The sequence below is a fragment of the Pinus tabuliformis genome, chromosome 5_2, assembly GCF_031772625.1.
Source record: "Pinus tabuliformis cultivar Carrire ecotype Pingquan chromosome 5_2, CPIR1, whole genome shotgun sequence".
In the NCBI taxonomy this organism is placed as follows: domain Eukaryota; kingdom Viridiplantae; phylum Streptophyta; class Pinopsida; order Pinales; family Pinaceae; genus Pinus; species Pinus tabuliformis.
In genome coordinates, this window is record NC_142306.1 from 665,541,251 (window position 1) to 665,569,157 (window position 27,907).

General features: G+C 34.0%; 1 protein-coding gene across 1 annotated transcript; it reads left to right on the forward strand.

The window, feature by feature from the left end:
* Nucleotides 1-2,390: 2,390 nt before the first annotated feature.
* Nucleotides 2,391-27,536, forward strand: LOC149160839 (putative calcium-binding protein CML13). The gene is made up of 2 exons (XM_089434720.1): nucleotides 2,391-2,649; nucleotides 27,115-27,536. The coding sequence occupies exons 1-2, from the start codon at nucleotides 2,391-2,393 to the stop codon at nucleotides 27,534-27,536; spliced, it is 681 nt and encodes a 226-aa protein (XP_089290846.1).
* Nucleotides 27,537-27,907: the final 371 nt, after the last annotated feature.

A 27,907-nucleotide genomic window follows, 5' to 3' on the forward strand; every position in this document is an offset into this window, starting at 1 on the left:
GGAATGAAAATGGATCAGATGAAAAGAATGTAGAAACCCAAACAATCTTTTGGGAAAGCTCAATACTAAAAGTATGCAAATATGTGAGTAGAGGTAGACATGATAATGATATCAAAAGGAACGAAAAAAGTGAGACATTGAATCATCTATCATGTAACCTAAAAATAAACTAACTGCAAGAAGAAGGTAATTAAGGAGAAAAATAAGTAATGAACAAGATCCTATTTGAATCAAAGTGTCAAAAAGGCTTTCATATGTATCTTATGATGTAATTCATATATCTATGCAGGTTGCCATTTTTGTGGATGCTCTTGCATCGTCGGATCTAGAGTTCTTGTCTCAAAGAAAAAGTATAAATATTGTTCAGATCTTGGTACTTAGAGACTTAATGAAACTAAACAATATTGACAAACATGAGGCTAAACAATTTAATTTAAATAACAGTTTATAAAAAAGAACTAAACCATATCAACATCTTAACCAGAAAGATCACTTTGTTTAGTTGAAATTCCTAGGATGTCTGTGAGCATCTCCAAAAGTGTCATACTTTACAGTTTTCAACATTTAAGGATTAAATTTAATTGAAAAAACAGTAAGCCAATGCACTTTATAACTAGGTCCAAGAACACAACTAAGGCTACCCTCAACAGCCAAACAACTTGTAAAATTACGATGTCTTCCCAATCCAAACCTAGGATGTTTGTGGTCACTATGAATAACAATAATGACAAACATGATGCTAAACAAATTAATTCAGACAACAATAACTACCAGATCAACATCTTAACCAGAAAAGGAACCAGGATAGCGCCAAAGAAAACAAGTAATGCAGAATTTTATGGAGCATTACAGTCAGCAATAAGTACAATAAGTAGAGGGGTCTTCTCATAGTACCAGAAGAAGGTGGAAACCGACAGTAGTTTTCCAAGTACAAAAATAGTCATGGTATTTTAACTGTAAAAAGAAGTTATCAAAACAACAATCGTTGATAATTTTGAAGACATACAACAAATTCATTTTATAGATTTAATTTTTGAAGGATACTAACATACATGTTGATAATTGCCGGTAATAAAGCAAAAATATTTTTGGCTTGTATGAAAGCGTAATTTTCAAATATTCTTAAATAAATGGATGCAATAATTCTGCAGGTTGTTTCATCTATGGCAAGAGTTAGTTATGTTGCTCGTACAAGGAGTAGTGGCAGGAGAGTGACAATGGGTGCCCAGCTACAATGCCCTTGGTCAAATGAGGATAGCACAGGTGATGTGAATATCAACAATGCCCCAAGAAATGTTGTTGAGGATGACCATGTGACTGAAGCTAATGTTGTCACACCATCACCCACAGATCCACTGTCAACAACAGTGCAAGGGGCAAGTTCAACTAAAAAGATCAACGCTATAAGAGGTTAGAAAAAAGAAGAAATGTTAGTTGCAATTGACGACATAGAGTTTAATGGATATTCAGTTTGAGCATCTGCAAAAAAACATGGTATTCCTCCCTCATCAATACATTATTGGATAAATGGACTGACTCACACAAAACGTAGAGGGCCTCTTACAATTATGACTGGAGAGGAGGAGGCCGAGGTGGTTGAGTGGTGTAAAGAGATGGCCCAATTGGGACATGGGCTAGAGTTGATACAACTCAAATCCACAATTGCTCAAATCTATTAAGGGAGGACAAACCCATTCAAATATGGGTTTCCTGGTAAATAATGGTGGTTTGGGTTTAAAAAAAGGCATCCAGACCTTGTATTGTGTACAACTAAGGGCCTTGCTAGAGACAGAGCATTAACTTTACACCTTGTAGTTGTATGTAAGTTCTATGAAAATATTTCTGGTGCTTACGATAAACATTCTTATGGTGCAAACCATATATGGAACTGTGATGAAACAAGTTTATAGGCAGGAAGGAATTGTGGTATGCGGGTAATTGCCAAGAGAGTGAGCCGAAATGTGCCAAAGATGTTTCCTAAGATTAGGGACTGGATAACTATTTTATGTTGTGTCAATGCAATTGGTACTTCAATCCCAGGATTTTATCTATTCAAAGGTAAAAATCAACTGAAAAACTATATACAAAACTATGAACCAGGTGCATGCATGGCTGCACATCCCCATGCATGGATGACTAAAGAATTTTTTTTAAATTGGCTTTGTCACTTTGCTGAATCTGTACCAGGTGGTGTCTCACCTAATAACAAACACCTATTGATATTAGATGGCCATGGAAGCCACATGGTTGTACAAACAATTGAGGAAGAAAACAATTTGGGTATCGACCTGTTCACATTGCCCGCTCCTAACACTCACATATTGCAACCCCTTGATGTTAGTGTGTTTGGACCTAACAAGAACTATTTCAGGTTAGAGTGTGTTGCATGGATGGCAAAGAATCCAGGGGTTGAGGCGAAAAGGTTCGAGATAGTAGAGCTTGCAAGTAAAGCATTTAAAAGGGCTTTGACATCATCAAATATTAAGGCTAGCTTTAGGAAGACAAGAATCTGGCCATTGAATTATGGTTCTCTTATGCATGATATTGGTTGTAGCCAGGCGTTTCATGTGGATGTTCAGGAAGAAGGGCATTTCCAAGCAGGTGTTGAAGTGCAAAAAGTAGATGAACAGGATGATGTGGTTGCAACTGGTAATATGATTTCCCTCTCTCAAGGACACCTATATGGTGAAGATGATGAAACTGTATGTGAAACACAATATAATCATGAACAAATTCACAGTAAGATTGAGGTCGTTCTACCAACTCAATAACATGAAACTTTTGTTGTTAATATTGTTAATGACATTGTTGAACATGCAGTTGACAATGACCAATTGACATTGCCAAGCCAAGTAACCCCACCGTCATGGCTGGAAGAAGCCATGATTAATTTGAACGAACATAGTGTCTTAACAACCAATGAACAAAGCATGAACATGCCTTCACAACCAGCAGAATTGAACAATGAAATTGTTCATTTTTTTGTGGAAAATAGATCAATGGAAGAAGATGAAGCACATAATGAGGCATCAAATGAAGATAACAATATAGTTCAATCAGTTGTCTCAGATATTGAAAGGGAAGTACCAAGCAATGACATGCAGGTGGGAGGGGTGGAGAAGATACTTGGTCGGTTCCTAAAGCTACCAGTAGAGAGAGTATCAATGAAAAAAAGCAAGGTACACCAGGTAGTCTTCGTTTGGGTCGAAGTTCACAATTACTCACCTCATAATACTATATAAACCTATTAGTTGAGTCTGAAAAAAAGAAATTTGAAATGCAGGAATTAAAATAGAAAAAGAAGGATCTATCCAAGGAGAAGAAGGCAACAAGGATTGTTGCAGCACAACATCGAGCAGATGAAAGGCTTGAAAGAGATAAAGCAAGGAAAGAGAAGGACCAACAAAAACAAATGGAAAGATAGGAAAATGAATCAAGAAAGGCACAACAAATGCTTGAAAAGGAACAAGGGATGATCAATATGGTTGACAATGATGCAAGCATAGTTGATGAAACTAGGATTATGTCAAACACATTGGACAATATTGCAGATAATACACCATTATTCCAAGACCTCATAAACATTCAAGTGCCTCACTATCAAAATGAGGGTTTACCCACTTTCCTTATTCCTACCAGAGGAGGTGTCAATTCTATGTATGATCATCGCACACCTCCACTTAATGCAGGGGTTAGCAGTGCAAATGTGAGGTATGGGTACTCATTACTTCATGGTTGGAAGGTGCAAATTGGACTCAATCATATGGAAGCAATCAACCATTTCCTAATCAACCCTTTTTAGGTAGGCCAACCTACCTGGCTCAAGCAGGTAACTCAGGGTGTTTTGGCTCTCAATATTCTCGAGGCCATAAAGAATAGGGGTGTCATATGTTTTTGGTTGTAACCACATTATGATGTGGATTTTGGATGGATTGTCTCTTTTTCTTGTCGCATAAAGATTTTGGCTTACAACCTAGGTTGGTTTATTTCATATTGTATGTGGCATTGTAACCAAAATTCGTTTTAGAAGGAACATCTATAGTCTATTATAATGTAGAAATCTTACCTGAGAATGCAAATGGGATTTTTTGTTAAGCCTCTACACACCAAATGATTTACAACAAATTTATAACTGAGTTGTAAATATGATGAAAAAAAAGTGAATAATGAAATCTTGAATAAGTCACTTATTTTAATATGAAAATTCCATAAAACAACGAACAACAAAAGTACCTAACCTCACACCACATATAAAAATTTGAAGAGAATAATCACTATTAAAAATGATAAGTTAGATATTTTTAAAGAAAAAATGATGGAAAAAGATGGAATTATAATTGAATATCAGAAGACCAAAATTAAATTGCAAGGACAATTAGAAAATATATAGGGAAAATATAATTATAATTTTTTTCAACTCTAAATTTTGGGACAAATTAAAATCCCTTAGAGTTAATGACTACAATGATGACGGAGAAAAACAAAAAATTGACAAAGAGGAATCTGCTCCAACAAGCTCAAAAAACTTGTAATGTAATTAAAAGAAGCATTGAACATTTTAGGAATAAGTTCAATAATATGGGAAAAATTGTTATACCAACTTGTGGATTTATCTCTTTTTATAAATTGTAGCGCTTGAAATTCATTAATATAGAAAAGTTACATAGTTATTAGTTTCATATTCACAAAGAACCTAGCATTCCATGCATCAACAAATATGGAGACAGAGCAATAAATAAGCTCCTCAAGATGGTAAGTTACAAAAGGACAACTTAGATCCATCTGATATAAACTCAAGAAGACAACACACTAAATCTGACCAGAACCAAAACCATGTCCAAAATGGCATAAAATCGAGATTTCTCCACAAACTAGATGCCATAAAGGAATGAAACAACAATACACAAGTACATTCATTCCAACCCAAACATCTTTTAACTGTACATTCATTCCAACCCAAACATTGAGTGCAACTACACCTTTTAACTGCAAGTGTTATAGAAGAAGGACTCGGAAAATGAATTTCACATATTAATGTAGTCACTGAATTTAAAGTATCTGTCTAAGAAGTTCGAATGTGAAATCTATTCATATTATCACAGATTCTATTCCAAACAATACATAAATGAATTAAAACACAATGCAAATGGGCTGGTTTGCTCACTATGAGCATCAAATTACCTTTACAAATCAATGTACTTCCAATTAAAACATAATAAAAATGGTTAATGCACTCTCGACATTGAATTTCCCTTATAACCCAATTTACTTTGAATCCAAACACAATGTAAAGTTGCTCTTATAAATCAATTTACCTCCAATTTTTCCAACTATGAACATTGAATTACTCTTATAAATGAATATACAATGGACATGGGCTGGTAGACCAACCCACTATGAGCATCAGATTACTTTTATAAATAAATGTACTTCCAATTAAAACACAATACAAATGGGAAATGCACTCTCGGCATTGAATTTCCCTTATAAACCAATTTATTTGAATCCAAACACAATGCAAAGTTTCTCTTATAAATCAATTTGCCTCCAATTGAAACACAATCAATTGCGTTGTCAACTATGGACATTGAATTACTCTTATAAATCAATATAGTACACATCAAATGAAATGCAAACACTTGACTTGATAGCAAAAGAAATCACATATTCATAACTTTACTTTTACGCAAATGTAGAGTAGAAATATTTGTCCAAGTTGACAATGATTTTTCCATATTCATTGCTTTAACATAATGCAACAATACATCATTTCAGTCCTTCTACTGGCCACTACATATGATACCAAATTTTGGGACAAATTAAAATCCCTTAGAGTTAATGACTATAATGATAATGGAGAAAAACAAAATTAACAAAGAGGAATTCGCTCCAAAAAGCTCAAAAAACTTGTAATGTAATTAAAAAAAGCATTGAACATTTTAGGAATAAGTTCAATAATATGAGAGAAATGGTTATACCAACTTGTGGAATTCTCTTTTTATAAACTGTAGCACTTTAAATTCATTAATATAGAAAAGTTACATAGTTATTAGTTTCATATTCACAAAGAACCTAGCATTCCATACATCAACAAATATGTCAAAGAACCTAACATTCGATACATCAACAAATATGGAGACAGAGTAATAAAGAAGCTCCTTAAGATGGCAAGTTACAAAAGGATAACTTAGATCCATCTGATATAAACTCAGGAAGACAACAGACTAAATCTAAAAAAAACCAAAAACATTTCCAAAATGACATAAAATCCAGATTTCTCCACAAACGAGATGCCACAAAGGAATGAAACAACAATACACAAGTAAATTCATTCCAACCCAAACATCGTTTAACTGTACATTCGTTCCAACCCAAACATTAAGTGCAATTACATCTTTTAACTGTAAGTGTTTTAGAAGAAGGAATTAGAAAATGAATTTCAAAGATTAATGCAGTCACTACTTTTAAAATATCTGTCTAAGAAGTTCGAATGTGAAATCTATTCATATTATTGCAGAATCTATTGCAAACAATACATAAATGAATTAAAACACAATTCAAATAGGCTGGTCTGCCCACTATGAGCATCAAATTACCTTTATAAATCGATGTACTTCCAATTAAAACATAATACAAATGGGTAATGCACTCTCGACATTGAATTTCCCTTATAACCCAATTTACTTCGAATCCAAACACAATGCAAAGTTGCTCTTATAAATCAATTTACCTCCAAAAAAACATTTGGCAATAAAAACAGTCTTCCATCTCACACTGATTAGGTTGGGTAATTAGTTCTGTGATGTTTTTAGGACCTCCATTGGATACCATAGAAAGTAAACTCCACCATATACAGTGTATAATTCCCAAGCTTCCAAATACAATCCGAAATGCACCAAATCACAACCTCCTACCAACAATGCTATGATAAACAACATAGGCAATACTATAGGCATTTGAGCATTTATCTAAAGTGTTGGTAAGGTAGTTGTTAGGCTATTTGGGACTTCAGGCCATGATCAAATCATACCAAGAGAGGAAAAGGAGTTGTAACGTGGTAGGCTGCAAGCCTTGCAGTAAAGGATGGTTAACTTTCTAATCCCAGAAATTTAGCCAATTACTCATCTGATTTCTTTGATGTAACAATTAATTTATGTGCGGAACCATTGAATAAAATATTTCCTTACCAGAAGAGGGAGGAAACTAACATGATACTCTTCAGAAAGGGTTTTAGGAAGCAAGGTCACCTATGCGAGATATGTACAGAGTTATTACCATGAAGAGAAATCCACGCTAAGGTGGATAAAATGCACACCAATTGGTATTGGGGAAACATTGAAGAATGTCATTGAGCGCTTGTTACAAACTCAGAGGGCCTGTTAAAACTCATGAGAGACCGATGATGTGTATAATTAATAGCCATAAAATCTATGGAGCACAAGTAAAAGGAAGAACAACATGGATTGCATCCATCTAGGATTATCTTTACTTCACCTGGTATCCATTCATAAGCATTCAAGAATAAAACAGAGCAAGTAGAAATCGCAACAGAGTAAGCAAAAATCGCAAGAAGAGAAAGCATAACCGTAACATAGGAAGAAAAATCTAACAAAGCAAGCAGAAATCGTAACAGAGAAAGCAAAATCAAAAGAAAATGCAGAAACCATGCAACAAGAGCTAATTTCTCAGCAAATTCAAGTGTTGAAAAACACAACAGTGCAACAAGAGAAAAATTACAAAAATCCCAACAACAATTTTAAGTGTTGAAAAACATAGTGGCTGGTAGGATTTAGAATCCTACTGGAGAGACGCAAAAGCCACCACTATGTCCAAACATCCCCCAGACCTCGCCATACCTTTCAGCAACAACCACACAAATTACCTACAACCAAAACTTGCAAACACATGAAAAAATTAGCAGTTGGGCAAAAACCTACAAACAAATTACAAAAAATTCGAAAAAAAACCCATGAATTTACAGATTTACCTTCATGGACCTCGAACTGGTTAGGATTTTTCATTGGCTCCTTCCCAAACAACACTGGATCCTTCCCAAACAACAAGCTGCAAGGATGAAACAACAACCAAGGTATTTGTAAACCCCTTGATGGTGCAAAGCGAACAACAACAATGACATTTGTAAACCCCCGACGGTGTAGAATGAATAACAATAACAACAGTGTTAAACCCCCCTCGAAACAGGTAAAGAAACAAAACCCTAAACCTTGAACAAGAAACGAACAAACAGTAATGCCAGGCGCAATTGAGAAACCACACCATAAACCCTAAACGGTTAATCAACCACTGCAAGTAATTTCACTCGGTGAGTAGCTCCAGAATGGTAGACAAGGTGAACGAGTATTGAAGCCGTCCCAATCCATTGTCGGTGGAGCGCATCACCCACACACTGGACCCAAATGAAACAACACAGGGAAAAGAAGACATCCCACAAAACACGCGGAGTGAAACACTAAATGACAATTGAGGTGGACAGGAGGGCGCACAGATAATGGTGTCCCTCCCCTAGGAGGGTGGGTGGTATTTATAGGCAAAATTAAGCGAATGGAAATTAATGGCATCCGTGGTATTGTATTCTGACAATTTAGGGGGTATGCGTGTTCCCACCGAAATAGAAATAAATGACGACCACTTAGTTAGTGAGCACATTGTAATGTCATCAAAAGTCAGGAGCAAAGAGTTTGCGTCCGTCGTGCTTTGCATGGAGTGGATCACACCACATATTCCACGAAATATCTCGATTATCTACACTCTTCCATTATGATTTCGTCGTAGTTTAAGGAGACCATACTTTTTCCCGGAAAACAATGGAAATTCTGACACAATTGTGAAAAAATATGACAGAAAGTTTTGGAAAATTTGATTACAACTGTCAAGTTTGAAGTTTTTGAGTGCCATAAATATTTTTTATATTGTTGAATCCATTTACACCTTAAAAACTATTCAAACACTTTTAAGATTAGATTTCTTATAAAATTTCAAAATTTATCCCTTCAAACAAGATTATAACCCCATTAGACAACCCCAATTCCAATCTTGTCACTTTCATTGTCATTTCGTAACAGTGAATTAAGCAGAATCGTCTTTGGTGATGGTGTAATATTCATCGATGGTTTGAGATTAAAGCTTAAATTTATTTTAATTTCATACAAGAGGGGTTAAATTTATTGAGAAACGGAATTTTCAGAGTTTTATATTCTCAATCAATTTTCACTTTCAGAAATTTATTTCTTTTCCATGTTTGATAAATATTAAATCGAAGAGATCTGATCGTAAAACTTAAAAAGAAATTTGATAAAACTTAAATAAAGAAATTTGCATTTTCACAAATTTATGCCATTTCTTATTTTGATATTAAAAATTTAAATCAAAGAAATTTGCGTTTATAATATTAAAAAATTCTATGAGATATATGGAATATTTCCATGTAAAGTGGTTCTATACTAAATAAATGAACATGAAGGTGACACGGAATGATTGGATGGACATTAAAGTGGAAAATGGAAAAAAAGTTGAATGATTTTTTTTTTAATGAGTAGTACGTATTTATAATATTAAAAAAAAATTATGATATATGGAAGGTATTTTCAGTGAGGTATTACTGTTTAGATAGTTAAAAATATTGGAATTCAGTTATTTTTTTCCAAAATAATTTAATAGTGGGAGTGTTTAAATAATATTTTTTTAGAAATAGATTTAATATTTTTTGAAAATTTTTGGGTATTCAAAATCTTGAAGCTTGACAACTATAATTTTGATTTCCAAATATTTCTATTGGATTTTTTCAAAATCTTACCTAAATTTTTATTGTTTTTCGGAAAAGCATATTACCAAATATTTCTACCAGATTTTTTCAAAATCCTACCTAAATTTCCATTATTTTTTCGGAAAAAAATATTTCCAAATATTTGTACCAGATTTTTTCAAAATCCTACCTAAATTTCCATTATTTTTTGGAAAAAAAAAACCACTTTAAACTACGACTACATGGATGTAAAAGGATTCTATATTAAAGAAATGAACATTAAAGTTATGTGGAATGATTTGATCGGAATTGATTCATTTACAAAAGTAAACTAAGCAAAAAAAAATGAATAAACAATAAATATGGAAAAAGGTTGAATAAATTATTATTATTATTGAAAACAAAGCAAGTAAAATATAGGGAAAAAAATGTTGAATGACCCCTAAATATCATTATAATGTTTTATAATTGTTAATGAAATGATGATTAATGTTTATTAAAAAAAAACTAGTTTTATAATTTAATAATAAATTATTATATATTGACTAAGTTAACATTGAATAATTTAAAATAAGATGGAAAAATAATGGAAATGGAATGCAAGTTGATAAATGAATATGTTAAAAGAAATATTTCCATAACAAATGTGATTAGTTTTTTATTAGGAGATTAAGAGAAGAGACTTTATATAATGATGTCTTGACCTTTAGTTTCACTTACAATGTCTAATATCTCTTTCTATTCTAACATTTCTTATTTTTCTTATTTACATATTTACAAATCACTCACAATTCACCAAATCCCGAAGAACTGGGTGTGTAGCATTTCCCCCTTAATCCAAAGGAGTGTTAGTGAACCCAAGCAACATTCCAATTTTTTCAAAATTTTCTCTTCCAAGTCCTTTAGTGAAGATGTTTGCAATTTCCTTATTTGTAGAACTATTTCTCAGATGAATAGTCTTGGCCTTTACATAGTATCAAATCAAATGATACTTTGTGTTAATGTGTTTGGTTCAATCATGGAATCTGGGATTCTTGACCGACTTAATTGTAGAAGTATTATCAATTAGAAGAGGACAAGAATTTTCTTGAGACACACAATCTCCTTTGTTGCTTCTACAATTGTCAAATATTTTTCCTCTATCATGGAATGTTCTATAACTTGCTATTTGTGTGGCCTCCAAGATACATCAACTAATCCAAGACTCATAAAACAACTTCAAGTAGATACTCCATTTCCTCTGTCTCTATCAAAGTCTAAATGAAAATATCCAATCAAGCTAAGGTCACCCACCTGGAAAATTTGAGTCTAAAGTCCTAAGTTCATTTCAAGTACTTTATAACTCCTTTTGCAACAGACCAATGTCCTTCACAAGTCTCTTGCATAAATCTTGAAATAATTCTGGCAACATCTGATCTAGTAGTGGTGAGGTAGAGAAGACTTCCCACATGATGTTTGTACTTTGTTGCATCCTTGAAATCATTCCCTTCTCTTAATGTGAGCCTCAAATTTTGTTCCATCAGAGTAAATAAAGGATTGAAATTAGCCATGCCAAATATGTTCAACAATTCTCCAACGTACTTCTTTTGAGAGAGGAATATATACTTTGCATTTTTGATCACTTCAATGCCCAAGTAATAGTGAAGGTGTCCCAAATTTGTCACCTCAAAGCCCTTTTTCAACTCTTTCATTATGGATGCAATATAGTTTTCATTTCCCCTTGTTATTAATATATCATCTACATGAACAACAAGATATACAACAATTTTCCCAACTTTATTGACAAACAAAGTTACATTGTCAAGATTAAATTATTCGAAATTCAATTTCAAAAGATGCTTAATTAATTTTATATACCAAGCTCGTAGTTCTTATTTTAGGTCATATAAGGATTTGATAAGTGTAAGTTTACACTTTTACTTTTTTTTTTTTTTAATATATGTTCCCTTTACAAAAAAAACCTTCTAGTGGAGCCACAAAGCCATTTCTTTCAAGTCTCCATTTAAAAAAGAAATCTTCACATCTAATTGATGAGTTTTCCATCCATTCTGATCTACCAAGACTAAGAGAGTCTAAATGATGGTCTATTTTGCTGTGGGGAAAATCTTTCTTCGTAATCAACATCTTCTTTTTTTGTAAATCCTTATGCTATGAGCCTTGTTTTGTGCTTTTCAAGTGAGCCATCTAATTTGTACTTGTTCATGTAGATCCATTTACAATGAATTGGTTTATTTTGGAACAGAAATTTTACTAACCTCCATGTTCCACTCTTTATGAGAGCATTATATTCCCTTAGCATTACTTCTTTCCTTTCGTTATGAGAAGTAGCTTCTTTAAAGGGATTTGTTTAAAATTTAGTATATAAATTCAATTTACAACCATACAAAACATCCATGTCATCTAACATTAATTGAATCAGAATTATGTACATCATCTTCATCTTGTTTGGTGGATCATTTGTTTCTTGTCTTCCTAAGCTGATTAAGATGAACACTTTCAAGTGTTCTGGTGAGCCATTTTTGGGGACCTTAGTGAGATGGTCCAAGTTGATCCATTGATTGAGATGCAACCACATCAATATTTGGCCTTCCAATCGACTCAATCACATCACTCAAATGGTTTTCTTGATCTGAATAAGTTGTTGGAAATTCATGACGGGGATAAATGTTTTCAAAAGGACATTTCATAGATTGAATCAATATGGTGATCCAACCTTCAAGATGTGGAATATCATTATCAAATTCATAATGTTTTTGCATGACTGAATCTATCTAAATGATCAAGTTATTACTCAATAGTGTTGTCAGTCCTGAAGGATTTAAGACAAATCACATCTATAGGAAGAATATATTTCTTGTTTTTATAATCATAAAGACAATATGCCTTGGTGGTATCTGAATACCCTAAGAAGATACAATTTCAACTCCTGCATCAAGTCTTCTTCTTTGTTCCTTAGAAATAAAGGCATAGAAAGTGGAACCAAAGACCCTGAGATGTCTTCCCAAAGAATGTGGCCATACCACATTTCATATGGATTCTTATTTTTTAGAGCATGAGATGGATAATTGTTTTTCACATATACTACACATAGAGATGCATTAGCCCAAAACGTCAACTTTACATTTTTGAAAAACAACATTAAGCCAACCATATGCAATATAGTCACGTTCATTCATTCAACTACAACATTTTGTTGATGATTGTATATAATAATAGCCTGATGTTAAATCCTACGTTGGCGAAGATAGTTTCAAACTCATTAGAAGTATATTATTTTCCATTATCAATATGAAAAGAGTCAATATGTTATTGTACATCATTTTCAATCAATACATGAAATATTCTTTAAGTTTTAAAATCTTGTGAATTTATTTTCTACAAATATACCTAATACATCCTCGTGTAATCATTAATAAAAGGCGTCATATATTTTATTTCCATTTGTAAGAGGAGTAGGCATTGGGCCACACAAATTCGAATTAATCAGTGCAAGTTTTCTTTGTGCTCTAGAAGTAGAATCATGAAATGGTTTTTTGCTATGTTTTCCTTGAATACAAACATCACATTACTTTGGTTTCCTAGAAATAATCGGCAAGCCAAAAAAACTATTCATTTTCAATGAAAAAAGATTGTCATAACTAAGATGTCTACATCTTGCATGCCATATAATATTGGATGAAAATGTACCTTCGCTATTGTAAGAGAGGTACACAAGGTTTTGTGAATGATCATATGTTTCTTCCAGGTTCCGTAGTTGTTCCTTCTCTAGTCTATTCGTAAAAAGTTCATATTTTCATATGCTTTACTTATTTCTACTTTTCCATCAAACATATGAATAGAGTGGCCTTGCCATCAAGCATTATAACATAGTGACCTTCAACAACCAACTTGTTGCCCAGTGTGGTCACATATTGGGTGGGAAACGGAAATTGCTTAATATGTGTAGAATTTTTGTGAGTAACGACATCAAACAATGCTAGTAAAAACGAGGGTCGTGAAACCACCACTCTAGATTGGTAAAAAAAATCCTCTACAGCTTCTCTGCATCTCCTGTCTTAAGCACCTCATAAAGTCTTCGCACCAACACCTTCAGTGCTACTAGGATGGGATTTGAATTAGCTGGTTCTTCAAGAAACTAGAGGGGAATCGAACCCGAAACACAGAGATGGGGGTGATACTAGAACTGTTGATTAAATAAATAGAAAAGGATTTGATGGATGGCCACAAAGATAAATAAAAATGAAATGAGGGAAAGGGAAGGAATGAAATGAACAAAAGAGAGCAATAGCCAGGGGAGGATTCTTAAACTAAGAGGGTGGGTGGGTATTTATAGCCAAATTCAAGTGAATTGAAATTAATGGTGTCCATTGTATTGTATTTTGACAATTCAGGGGGCATGCATGTTCGCGCTGATATATAAATAAATTATGACTGCTTAACTGGTGAGCACATCATATTGTCGTCAAAAGTTAGGTGCAGAGAGTCTGTGTCCTCTGTGCTTTGCATGGAGTGGATGACACTGCATATTCCAAAAAATATTTTGGTTCTCTACTCTCTTCCATTAAGAATTCATCGTAGTTTAACAAGGCCATAATTTTACCCAAAAACAATGGAAATTTTAGCACCATTGTGAGAAAATATAACAAATGTTTTTAGAAATTCTAGTTACAACTATCACGCTTTATGAATTTGGGTGGCACAAGTGTTTTTAGTGGTGCTGAATCCTTTTCCACCTTAAAAAACCATTCAAACACTCCTAGGATTGGATTTATTGAATATAATTTCACCAAATTCTGACCAAAATTTAACCATCCAAACAAAATTGTGACATCGTTAGATAACACCCAATTCCAATCCTTTCGCTTTCATTGGCATGCCATAACAGGAAATTAAGTACAATTATGTTGGTAATGGTGTAATATTCATTGGTCATTTGAGATAAAAGCTTAAATTTATTTTAATTTCGCAAAAGAGGGCTTAAAATTATTGAAAATCGATTTTTTTAAAGTTTTATATTATCAATGAATTTTCACTTTCCCAAATTTAATGTTGATCTTGGTGGATATTGGTGGCCACCCGCCTATTCCACTTGGACCCTCACCATTGTTTTGTTTTGTTTTTTGTTTTTTGTTTTTTTTCCTTAATTGTAGCCAGTTTACTGTTGGCAGTTTTTCGGGTCCTCAAATTTCGGAGCCGTTTTGAGGCCCTAAATGATGTTTTTTAGCAAGAAATCATCAACGATTTCAATAGAAATCACATTAACAGTTGTAGTTCTCGAAGAGATATTTCCATCGAGGTATCATACACGTCAAACAGGGATAATATGTCCAAGTTACTACCCTGGGAAGTTGGCTACCCAACTAACCCCAACGATGTCCATAAACTCTTGGTGTTACATCTCCTCGGGTTAGGGTTTTGGTTGTTTAGGGTTTTCTCTTATTGTCCAATAATAAAAAGGCCCTTGAGCCTCATTGTAACTCAGTTTAGAGGCATGTAGCCACCACATCTCTTCTCACAGATAAGCTACCATCGCCTGAGCTAGTTTTATTTCCATTCTATTTGTAAGCATATTTTAGTATTTGATATTATTGAAATGATGTGTTATTTCTATTGCATCTCTGTATTTATAGTTATATATGCAATTTGTTGTGTTCCTGTTTGAATTTGGATCAAATGCTTTTCTCTGTTTGACAAATCTTAAATCGAAAAGATCTCATAATAAAACTTAAATTGAAAAAAAATGATAAAACTTAAATGGAAGAAATTTGAATTTTCACAAATTTATTCCCTTTTTTTTATTTTGATAAAAAATTAAATCGGAGAAAAATGAATTTATAATATTAATAATTCTATGAGATAGGGAAAATTTCCATATAGAGTGGTTCTACATTAAAGAAATGAGCATTAAGATGACAATGAATGATTTGATGGGCATTAAAGTACAAAATGGAAAAAAGGTTGAATGGATTATATTGATTTTTTTTTTTTTAAATGAGGAAATATGCATTGATAATATTAAAAGAAATTATGACATATGAGGCATCCAAAATCTTGAAGCTTGTCAAATATAAGGATTTCCAAAAATTTCTACCCAGATGTTGTCAAAATCCTATTTAAATTTCCATTGTTTTCGACGGAGAAATGAGGCCATGTTAAACTACGACCACATGGGATTTTTCATATATTAAATAAATGAACATTAAAGTTATGTTGAATGATTTGATGGGTATTCATTCATTTATAAAAGTAAAATGTGGAATATTTTTTTTGAATAAATTATAAATATGGAAAAATTTGAATAAATTAATATTATTATTATTGAAAACAGAGTATTGGTAAAATATAGGGAAAAAATTGAATGACTCATAAATATCATTATAATGTTTTATAATTATTATTGCAATGACGATTAATGTTTATTAAAAAACAAACTAGTTTTATAATTTAATAACAAATTATTATATTTTGACTAAGTTAACATTAATTAATTTTAAATAAGATGGAAACATAATGGAAATGGAATGCAAGTTGATGTATGAATATGGAATATTGGAATTTTTTTTTTTTTTTTTATTTTTATTTTTATTTTTTTATTTTTATTTTTATTTTTATTTTTTTATTGTGAGGTTAAGTGAATAAACTTTATGTAATGATGTCTTGACCTTTGGTTTCAACTTCCAAGGTCTAATGTCTTTTTCTATTCTAGCAATTCTTATTTTTCTTATTTACATACTTACAAATCACTCACAATTCACCAAATCCCCAAGGAGTGGGTGTCTAATATTCCCCCCTTAATCCAAAAGAGTGTTAGTGAACCCAAGCAACATTCCGAATTTTTTTAATTTTTCTCTTCCAATTCCTTTGGTGAAGATGTATGCAATTTGCTCATTTGTAGAACTACGTCTTCGATGAATAGTCTTGGCATCTACATGGTATCAAATTAAAATATCCTTTGTGTTAATGCGTTTGGTTTAATCATGGAATATGGGATTCCTGACCAACTTAATTGCATACGTATTGTCAATTAGAAGAAGACAAGAATTTTATTGAGGCACACGGTCTCCTTTGATGCTTCTACAGTTGCCACATATTTTTCCTCTATCATGGAATCTACTAGAACTTACTATTTATGTGGCCTCCAAGAGACATATCCTAATCCATGACTCATAAAATGGCCTCAAGTAGATACTCCATTTTCCGTCTCTATCAAAGTCTAAATTAGAATGTCTAATCAAGCTAAAGTCATCCACCTGGAAAAATTTGAGTCCAATGTCCTAAGTTCATTTCAAGTACTTTATAACTCCTTTCGCAACAAACAAATGTCCATCCCAAGGCTTTTACAAAAATCTTGAAAGAATTCTGAAAACAAATGAAATATATGGTCTAGTAGGGGGGAGGTAGATAAGACTTCCCACAAGATGTTTGTACTTCGTTGCATCCTCAAATTTATTACCTTCTTTTAATATGAACTTCAAATTTTGTTCCATCGAAGTAAATAAAGGATTGCATTAGCCAGGCCAAATATGTTCAACAATTCTCCAATGTACTTCTTTTGAGGGAGGAATATATAATTTGGATGTTTGAGCACTTCAATTCCTAAGTAGTAGCGAAGGTGTCACAAATTTGTCATCTCAAAGCCATTTTTCAACTCTTTCTTTATGGATGCAATATAATTTTCATTTCCCCCTATTATTAATAAATCATCTACATAAACAGCAAGATACACAATAATTTTTCTAACTTTCTTGACAAACAAAGTTACATTGTCAAGATTAAAGTGTTTGAAATTCAATTTCAAAATATGCTTAGTTAATTTTCTATACTAAGCTCATAGTGCATATTTGAGGCCTTATAAGGATTTGATAAGTTTACAAATGTTTTTTGTATTTTCCCTTTACAAAAAAAACTTAGGGTGGAGAGATGAAAGCATTTTCTTTCAAGTCTCTATTCAAAGAAACAATCTTCACATCAAATTGATTAGTTTTCCATCCATTTTGATCTGCCAAGGAAAAGAGAGTCTAAACGATGATCCATTGTGCTGTGGGGGAAAATTTTTATTCATAATCAACATATTATTTCTATGAAAATCCTTATGATATGAGCCCTGTTCTGTGCTTTTCAAGTGAGTCATCTAATTTGTACTTGTTCTTGTAGACCCATTTGCAAGAAAGTGGTTTAGCTCCAAATGGAAATTTTACTAACTTCCATGTTCCATCCTTTATGAGAGAATTATGCTCCCTCTACATTACTTATTTCCATTCATCTTGAGAAGTAGCTTCTTTAAAGGAATTTGGTTCAAAGTTAGTATATAAATTCATATCACAATAATACAAAACATCCATGTCATCTAACATCAACTGAATCTGAATTATCTACATCATCTTCATCTTGTCTAGTGGAACCTCTGGTTCCTAACTTCCTAAGCTCATCAAGATGAACAATTTCAAGTGTTTTGGTGAGCCTTTTTGGGGGACCTTAGTGAGATGGTCCAAGTTGCTCCATTGATTGAGACGGGGAAATTGCGCCGACCGAGGGCAATTTGTTTTGCCAAAACTTCTCTCAGAAATAAAAAAAATGGATAAAAATAGGAATAAACAATATGGAAATGAAGCTTAGGGACCTGGCTCTTATCTGCAACTGGCGGCTCGACGAATGGCCTCCCGGATCTCCCGTAATCTGCTCCGGAAAAATTAGGGCAAAAGTGGGTAAAAGGTTTTTCACAACAAGGTAAAATGGTAAATGGTAAAAAATATTTACTTTTCCCTCCTTTTATTCAGTTTTTCATGAAATATTAGGGTTTTAAAGTATTTTTGACCTATTTTGCCTCAAGGATTGGATAATGCATTTTACCTTTTGTGCAGGGACAAGTGATGGATGTTCGACGATGGTACCGAGTCACGTTTCAACTCTTTTCTCAACTTGTAAAACTAAAATGAAAAGATTGCCAAGTATTTTTCCTTTTGACTTGTAAAAGAGAATAAAATGTGGGGTCCACTTTCAAGCTCTTTTTCGACCCTTTAAACACGAAAAGATTGCCAAGCTCTTGTCGTTTTGAACTTCTTAACGGATGCGAAACATCGTGCGCCCAATATATGTTTACCCCTTTTTCGGGCTGGGATGCACTATTTACAAAAAAGGTACTCCTTGACTAAAATGGTCAAGCGGTTCTCTCAAGTATCGTTTTCTAACTTTTCGGGCTCAAGAGACACAAATGTATGAAAATGGACCATGTGGACTTTTCTTTTCCATGTCTTTTTCAAACTCTCTAAACATGAAAAAGATACTGAGTTACACCTTTGTCGGACTTGTTAAAACATATAACGACATCAGATTCGCCACTGTGACGAACATGAGCTTCTTCTTCCTAGGGCTCATTAAAATTACTAGGCCGGATTCATCCGAAGGATAGACTTACAGTGAAAGCATATGATATCCCCTTCAAGCTTGCGATAAAAAATAATTGGGGTACCTGCCAGAAATGGTGGGGGAAAATTTGGAAATTCGATCAGTTGTGTCGGTAGCTCACTCTTGAACATGACACATTTTGTTTCATGTCGGGTTGGGATATCCTCCTTTTTATCATTGACCTTCCTAGGTTGGGCCGTTTATTTTTTCCTTCCATTTGATCTTTGCCACGTCATCATGGCCGCCACTCCTATGGATCCAAAAGCTGCCAAACTCCGGAGTTATGTTGCTGATATGTTCAAGAGTTGTCCTTCTGCAATTACACTTACCCATGATTCTCTGTATCATCCAAAATCATTTTGCATCCCTTTGTCTTGAGTCACTGATGTGGGATACATCATGGCCCTCCTTTGAGATGGTCCCTTCCTATCGACTTCAGCTCATTATCCAGGAAGTTGACCAAGAGACTCCCTTCCAGTGCATTAAAGCTTGCATGCCCTAATGGCAAGTTCTTCGCACTTGACAACAAGTTCATGTCATTGGCTTTCGATCAGGTAATTTCACGGGTGGTCGACTTCAGTTCCTTTATTCACATTCTGTGAATTGTGATGCTAGTAACTTGAGGACCATTGTCATTATTTGTGGTTTCTCTCGCCCTTGTTAACAGTTCACATCATCGTCTGGTAATCAAGCGATTTTATAGCATGCTCAACGTCAACACATCTATTCACATGTTGGAATTTGTACTTTGATCAGGTCGTGTTGGAGTGCAAGACCCTGGGCTCAGATTAAAAAAGTCCGGGTTGCAAGGCGATGTGACATGATTGTGCTAATATGCATGTCTCTTTCAAATGGGTGGCTGCGACCGTACCATGAGTTCTCATATGTGATCCTTCTCATTACTGGATGGATGCGACTATACCTTGGTTTCGATATGATCCTCTTTATCAGATAGCTATGCCCATATCTGGATCCATCTACATGATCATTCTCTGGATGGCTGCATCCATACCACGATTCATGTATCATTTGACAAAGTTTTCAGTAATGTATATGTATCTACACTTGCTTGCAGGTTTTTCGAAGACAGAATTTGGTTCCCCGCGCTGATTCATAAAGAATTTCACCCCTCACTCTAGTTTGACCTTCACGCTTTAGGAGGAGTCCGTTACACAACATTTTGTCACTGTCCCTATACTCCTCGTTCCATGATCCTGGAAGACCTCTACAGTGAACCCTCTATTCTTTTCCTTCATGAAGAAACTCCCATTGTGTCCCTCTTCATGAGCAAAATAACTCCCTTTTGCATCATTTCCCAAAAATCTTTTGTTTTCCACAGTTTACAAGACCGGAGCCAGTGGTCCATGTCCTCCTCACGCCGATATGTAGGGATTATAACTGTCCCTACCGCCAACCAGAGCGACCCAGCCTTGTTCTAGTCACATCGATCCTCTTTTGGATTTTTTTTTGTTTTTTTTTTTTAAATAAGGAGTCGAAGCTTCCAGCTCTAATCAATGTAAACTTTGAAACGAGAACTATAAACTCAAAACGGGAACTCTGGCCAAAAAATCCCAAAAAAAATAAAAAACAGTGCTAAACGAAAAGTGTGTATACTGGAACAATGATTTTATTTTTTAGGGGTCAATTTTGAACATGTTTTAAAAATGGCAGTGACTACGAAATTTATATGAAATTTTCGTGCAAAATATAGCTTCAAAATGAAAAAGTGATGATACTGGAACGATGATTTTTTTTTTGGGTCAATTTTCAAACTTTTTAAAAAATGCTAGTAGAACCAAATTTTTATGTGCCAAACAAAGTTGTTTATGAGGAAAAAAACACATTAATGTTTTTGGTAGAATATCATTTTTCTTTCCTACGTATAAATTCAACATGTTTTCAACCATTACATGCCATGGTTATTACACCTAAACATAGATGGACAAATTTACCATATCACATCAAGCACATTTTCCTAATTATCCTTATTTTAAATTTGAGCATGAAAAATTCATAGGAGGCCAAGATTTTGCTAAAAAGAGGAACTGGAGTGAGATTACAGTGAATCTCCTCTAATGACCCTCGCTAAACTGATCATCCTCTCCATAAAATATGTTCACAAAAAGTTCACAAGGAATCCCAGAAGCAAGTTTCACTTGTTCTAAAGCAACTCAGTTACACCTCAAGAGCCTTATTACTCCCTCATAAATGTGTTCCCAAGAAATGAAGGTAGGATAACTTCATTTGCTATCAATAAATCCCAAACCTAGATGTCAGAGGATTTTCTCTCAAGAATGAAATAATTGGAAAAAACAAGCAAGTTCCCAGAAGATAACTCTAGTGTCAATCACAATCCTAATAATGCATCATCAGTGAAATCATACCCCACATGTAGGGAGAATACGATGAGCTACCTACGACCACTCGATTTACTTTGATTAGAGTATCTAAGGCCATAATAATAATCTATTTTAATTTCTTTCTAAACCTTTAAAGGAAGGTCACTGTCACTGTCATCTTATGAACCACAATAATAACTTTGATGGCGTTTTAAATATAGTTACATGGTATTTTTTGTTTGTCTTATTTTGTTGCAGGTGACTCATGAGGAGCACATGGACGCTAATACCACAATGGGAAACACAACCAAAATGAGCAAACTAAGTTTGGACCTCCATTAACATCAATTACCACTGAGAAAGGATTACATTTATCAAATTCATTGCGAATATCTTAACAACAACATAAAAACATCTCCCTTGGTAACAATTCTAAAAAGTCAATTAGGTCAAGAATTTACACCCAATATAAGGAGACACCCCTATTAATATGGTTATTCAGTGCGTTGCTTCCCCCACTATTATCAATTAGATGTTACCCATCCTCATATCTAAATAAAAGAAAAGGGGGAAATAAAATAAATGAAAAGCACCCCAATGGGGGAAGTAACGAGGGATATAAAAACCTTTTATGGGACTATGAACATCTAGTTGGTAGTAAATGCTTATTATTTCATTGTGGTGATTACATTGTAGACATAGAAACTCATTAATATTGGAAGAATACTTTTAGAAATCCTTGAGTCATATTTAAGGAGTCAATAATAACCCTAATGACTTCACAACACACTCTATTACCAACTATCTTATATCTGACATTGACTTCACAACACACCCTATTACCAACTATCTTATATCTGACATTTAGTCATTAATTTGATCTTATATCTATCATTTAGTCATTAATTTGATTATTTTCTTATTATTCAGTTATATAATTATATCATATTATGTTTGATCCTAAATCAAATATTTATCAGAGTGAGGAAAAGATACTCCAAACTATACTCACTAGAAACTATAGTAAATAAATGGGAAACCTACATGAATAAAACAAAACTACAATGCAATTTAATTGATCAAAATAAAATAAAACTACAATGCAATTTAACTCATCAAAAAAACAAAAAAAAACTACCTTGCAATTAGATTGAGACTACACTTATTGAGAAATCAGTAGGTGTATGTGTAATCTTTAAAATATCCAAATCGATTTCCCATGTTGTATAATCTATGGGTTTATCCATGAAATTCTCACCATATTCCAAAATCAACAAAGAATGGATTTACGAGACTAATAAATCATATTGTGTTTCATTGATTTATTGTATCTAGCTTCCTTTTAAGATGCTTATGGGCTCTTCAAATTCTTTTCTCTTGAATAAATAAATATTTGACATTTTCACCATTTATGACAATCAAATTTCCGCCCTCCTCTATTCTTATTTCATTACCTTCTTTTTGAATCTTGAAGATTGGTTTTGTCCCATCCTCTTTTTCTCCTTAGATATTCGCACTTCTAGGTTTTCTTAGGCTTCCACCCCCTTATTTTATCATACCCATATTTCCTTATTTTCGCAATACACCTCTTGAAATATTGTGCCATGGAATATCAATCATCTAAAAGGAACTTTCCAATAGTCCAAATGTTGATTGAATATTTATTTTCCCCATTACATGGATATGTCCTTTGGATGGAGTTCCAAATCAACTAATAGTTGAATAAATATCCTATCCACCATGGTTTAATACTCTTATTCAAGGTGGATGTATTCCAATGAAGTCCATTTCCAATAATTTCCAATATATCTCTCATCTAAAGCTCCATCGAGAGACCAAGAAACAACATCCAAACCAATCATATGAAGAAGGGTCTAGTTTGAGGATTGAACATTGACCTCCAACATTTTAGAAATATCATAATAGACCCCCAAACCAACAAGTTATTAGAATAATTTCAATATCCTTATTACTTTTGAATTTGAATGAGAGTCATTCTTACATTATAATGTGGAATTTTTGGACATATTTGAGGACATCAAATGAATTATCTTTTGACCACCTTCATAAAGATTCTCATTTAACCTATTTTTTGATAAGGCGCCTAATGACAACTTTCTCTATAATAATTTTAATTACCTTCATTCCTACATCTCCTCTAATGGCCAATTTTAATTTATTTCTCGTCCTTTAACAATTCCTCATTTTCTTAACACCCACTGATTTCTCAATATCTCTCATTATCATTTCTCTTTTTGGAAATCTCGACTGTTCATCTCTTCAAGTAGGTAGCCACACGAAGAACTTTCCCTTGCAATGGAAGGTAGTAGATTCAACGTAGTTGTAACACTGGGGAGGCCTCTTCTAGTAGGTCATGGGAAGAAAGGAATGTACCTTCATGCACCAGTTACTCAAATGCACCAGAACTCCCACCACTTTTAGATTTAATGAGACGACCCAGAGAGGGTTGAGTAGGTAGACCTATAGATCTACTCACTAACCATTTCCAGACTCATTTCATTAGCATGTAAGCAAATTCCATTCTAGAGCTTTAGTGACTTCGTTCTGCACTTCTTTTTCAAATTTGATGAGAAAAACAAAATATGTCGCATAGTATTGCGAATGTTGCAGATGACAATTACTAATAGTGGACGTGGTAGTCCAGATCGACGAACTATTAACAACAAGGATATTTGCAGAAAATCATGGACAATGCCAAAGAAATGTCAGAAATGAATGTCAAAAACTTTGCATAAGAGGGATAAAGAAACATGTTTTCTATGGGAAGACTCGGTGAACAAACAATGGAGTTCACTGTCATGACTCGTCAGTACGAAATTATATGCGCAGCAACACAGGTTCATTGTCTTTATGCATTAGAATGTGCAGCAACATAGGTTAGAGTCATATTCATTTTCGTCACGGTATTGATGGGCTTAGCCTCTCCGGCACCAGCACTGACATCGCCCCACAACCCGGCGATTCTCAGAATCGCGTCACCTAGGGTGTTATTGCAACAGGGGGCGATGTCAGTGCTGGTGCCGGAGAGGCTAAGCCCATCAATGTTATGACGAAAATGAATATGATTCTAACCTATGTTGCTACACATTCTAATGCGTAAAGACAATGAACCTGTGTTGCTGCGCATATAATTTCGTACTGACGAGTCATGACAGTGAACTCCATTGTTTTTTCGCCGAGTCTTCCCATAGAAAACATGTTTCTTTATCCCTCTTATGCAAAGTTTTTGACATTCATTTCCGACATTTCTTTGGCATTGTCCATGATTTTCTGCAAATATCCTTGTTGTTAATAGTTCGTCGATCTGGACTGCCACGTCCACTATTAGTAATTGTCATCTGCAACATTCGCAGTACTATGCGACATATTCTGTTTTTCTCATCAAATCTGAAAAAGAAGTGCAGAACGAAGTCACTAAAGCTCTAGAATGGAATTTTCTTACATGCGAATGAAATGAGTCTAGAAATGGTTAGTGAGTAGATCTATAGGTCTACCTACTCGACCCTCTCCAGGTCATCTCATTAAATGTGAAAGTGGTGGGAGTTCTGGTGCCATTTGAGGAACTGGTGCATGAAGGTACATTCCTTTCTTCCCGCGACCTACTAAAAGAGGCCTCCCCAGTGTTACAACTACGTTGAATCTACTAGCTTCCATTGCAAGGGAAAGTTCTTCGTGTGGCTACCTACTTGAAGAGATGAACAGTCGAGATTTCCAAAAAGAGAAATGATAATGAGAGATATTGAGAAATCAGTAGGTGTTAAGAAAATGAGGAATTGTTAAAGGACGAGAAATAAATTAAAATTGGCCATTAGAGGAGATGTAGGAATGAAGTTAATTAAAATTATTATAGAGAAAGTTGTCATGAGGCTCCATATCAAAAAATAGGTTAAATGAGAATCTTTATGAAGGTGGTCAAAAGATAATTCATTTGATGTCCTCGAGTATGTCCAAAAATTCCACATTATAATGTAAGAATGACTCTCATTCAAATTCAAAAGTAAGAAGGATATTGAAATTATTCTAATAAATTGTTGGTTTGGGGGTCTATTATGATATTTCTAAAATGTTGGAGGTCAATGTTCAATCCTCAAACTAGACCCTTCTTCATATGACTGGTTTGGATGTTGTTTCTTGGTCTCTCGATGGAGCTTTAGATGAGAGATATATTGGAAATTATTGGAAATGGACTTCATTGGAATACATCCACCTTGAATAAGAGTATCAAACCATGGTGGATAGGATATTTATTCAACTATTAGTTGATTTAGAACTCCATCCAAAGGACATATCCATGTAATGGGGAAAATAAATATTCAATCAACATTTGGACTATTGGAAAGTTCCTTTTAGATGATTGATATTCCATGGCACAATATTTCAAGAGGTGTATTGTGAAAATAAGGAAATATGGGTATGATAAAATAAGGGGGTGGAAGCCTAAGAAAACCTAGAAGTGCTAATATCTAAGGAGAAAAAAGAGGATGGGACAAAACCAATGTTCAAGATTCAAAAAGAAGGTAATGAAATAAGAATAGAGGAGGGCGGAAATTTGATTGTCATAAATGGTGAAAATGTCAAATATTTATTTATTCAAGAGAAATGAATTTGAAGAGACCATAAGCATCTTAAAAGGAAGCTAGATACAATAAATCAATGAAACACAATATGATTTATTAGTCTCGTAAATCCATTCTTTGTCAATTTTGGAATATGGTGAGAATGTCATGGATAAACCCATAGATTATACAACATGGGAAATCGATTTGGATATTTTAAAGATTACACATACACCTACTGATTTCTCAGTAAGTGTAGTCTCAATCTAATTGCAAGGTAGTTTTTTATTTTATTTTGATGAGTTAAATTGCATTGTAGTTTTATTTTATTTTGATCAATTAAATTGCATTGTAGTTTTGTTTTATTCATGTAGGTTTCCCATTTATTTACTGTAGTTTCTGGTGAGTATAGTTTGGAGTATCTTTTCCTCACTTTGATAAATATTTGATTTAGGATCAAACATAATATGATATAATTATGAATAATAATAAAATAATCAAAGTAATGACTAAATGATAGATATAAGATCAAATTAATGACTAAATGTCAGATATAAGATGGTAATAGGGTGTGTTGTGAAGTCAATGTCAGATATAAGATAGTTGGTAATAGGGTGTGTTGTGAAGTCATTAGGGTTAGATTCATATTCATTTTCATCACGGTATTGATGGGCTTAGCCTCTCCGGCACCAGCACTGACATCGCCCCCTGTTGCAATAACACCCAAGGTGACCCCAGTTCAATTCCCAGCAGTGCCATCACCGCAGATCTTTCACAGGGCTAGGATTTCTCCACTTAATATCGTATTGGATGCCCAGTAAGCATTGTTTGGGGCGATTCGTAGCAGATGGGGCGATTCTCAGAATTGCCCCACCACCCGATGATTCTCAGAATCGCCCCATCTGCTACGAATCGCCCCAAACAATGCTTACTGGGCATCCAATACGATATTAAGCAGATTTCAGAGGGAATTTTGATGTTAATTAATTTTGGCAGGAACAAACAAAATAGTTTTTTAGTAAAAGTTCAGTTTTGATCTGGAGTGAAGAGCAGATCGCTCCAATGCAGGAGGCGTTCAGCCTATTCGACACCGACCGTGATGGGTACATTACGGCGGCCGAACTGGGAACCGTGATGCGATCCCTGGGGGAGAATCCCACTCAGGCGGAGCTTAAAGAGATCATTAAACGTGAAGAGATCAGCGACACCATCGACTTCCCTCGCTTCGTGGACGTGATGAAATGGAACTTGAAGGGAGGGAGCTTCCATGTTCAACTCAGGGATGCCTTTAAAGCCCTCGATAAAGAGGGCACCGGCAAGATTTCTGCCAGGGAACTCCGTCATATTCTTACCAGCGTCGGGGAGAAGCTGGAGCCGTCAGAATTCGATGAGTGTATTCGAGAAATTAAGGTCGATTCTGATGGAAACATCTGCTACAAGATCGAGTTTTAAACAAAACAATATATTTTGGTTTTACATTTGATTAATAATCAAAGTAGTCAGACCTGGATTTTGGGAGCTTTGTAAAATATTCTTATATGTTATGTTATATAAAAAATAAACATAGGGAAAATTGATACATAAATTATAAATTTTGAAGTAAACAACTTTTGATAGATTGAACATGATGTATGACTTGAGTTTAAAATTTTGAAACTTCTTGATAGATTAAACATAATGGATGACACAACTTTTTGATAAATTGATCATAATAGATGACTTTAATTTGAGCAATTCTGTTCTGATGAGATAAAATAGTTTATATTTTTCATTTGCAAATCTGTAATTTGCAATTTGCAATTCTTCGTTGATTGCATAAAATA

Bases quoted from the DNA above. Each gene is read 5' to 3' on its own strand.
- LOC149160839 (XM_089434720.1), top strand. From the start codon at position 2,391: ATGGCAAAGAATCCAGGGGTTGAGGCGAAAAGGTTCGAGATAGTAGAG. The intron at 2,650-27,114 runs GTAATATGATTT...GTAAAAGTTCAG, and splicing joins GGATGATGTGGTTGCAACTG to TTTTGATCTGGAGTGAAGAG.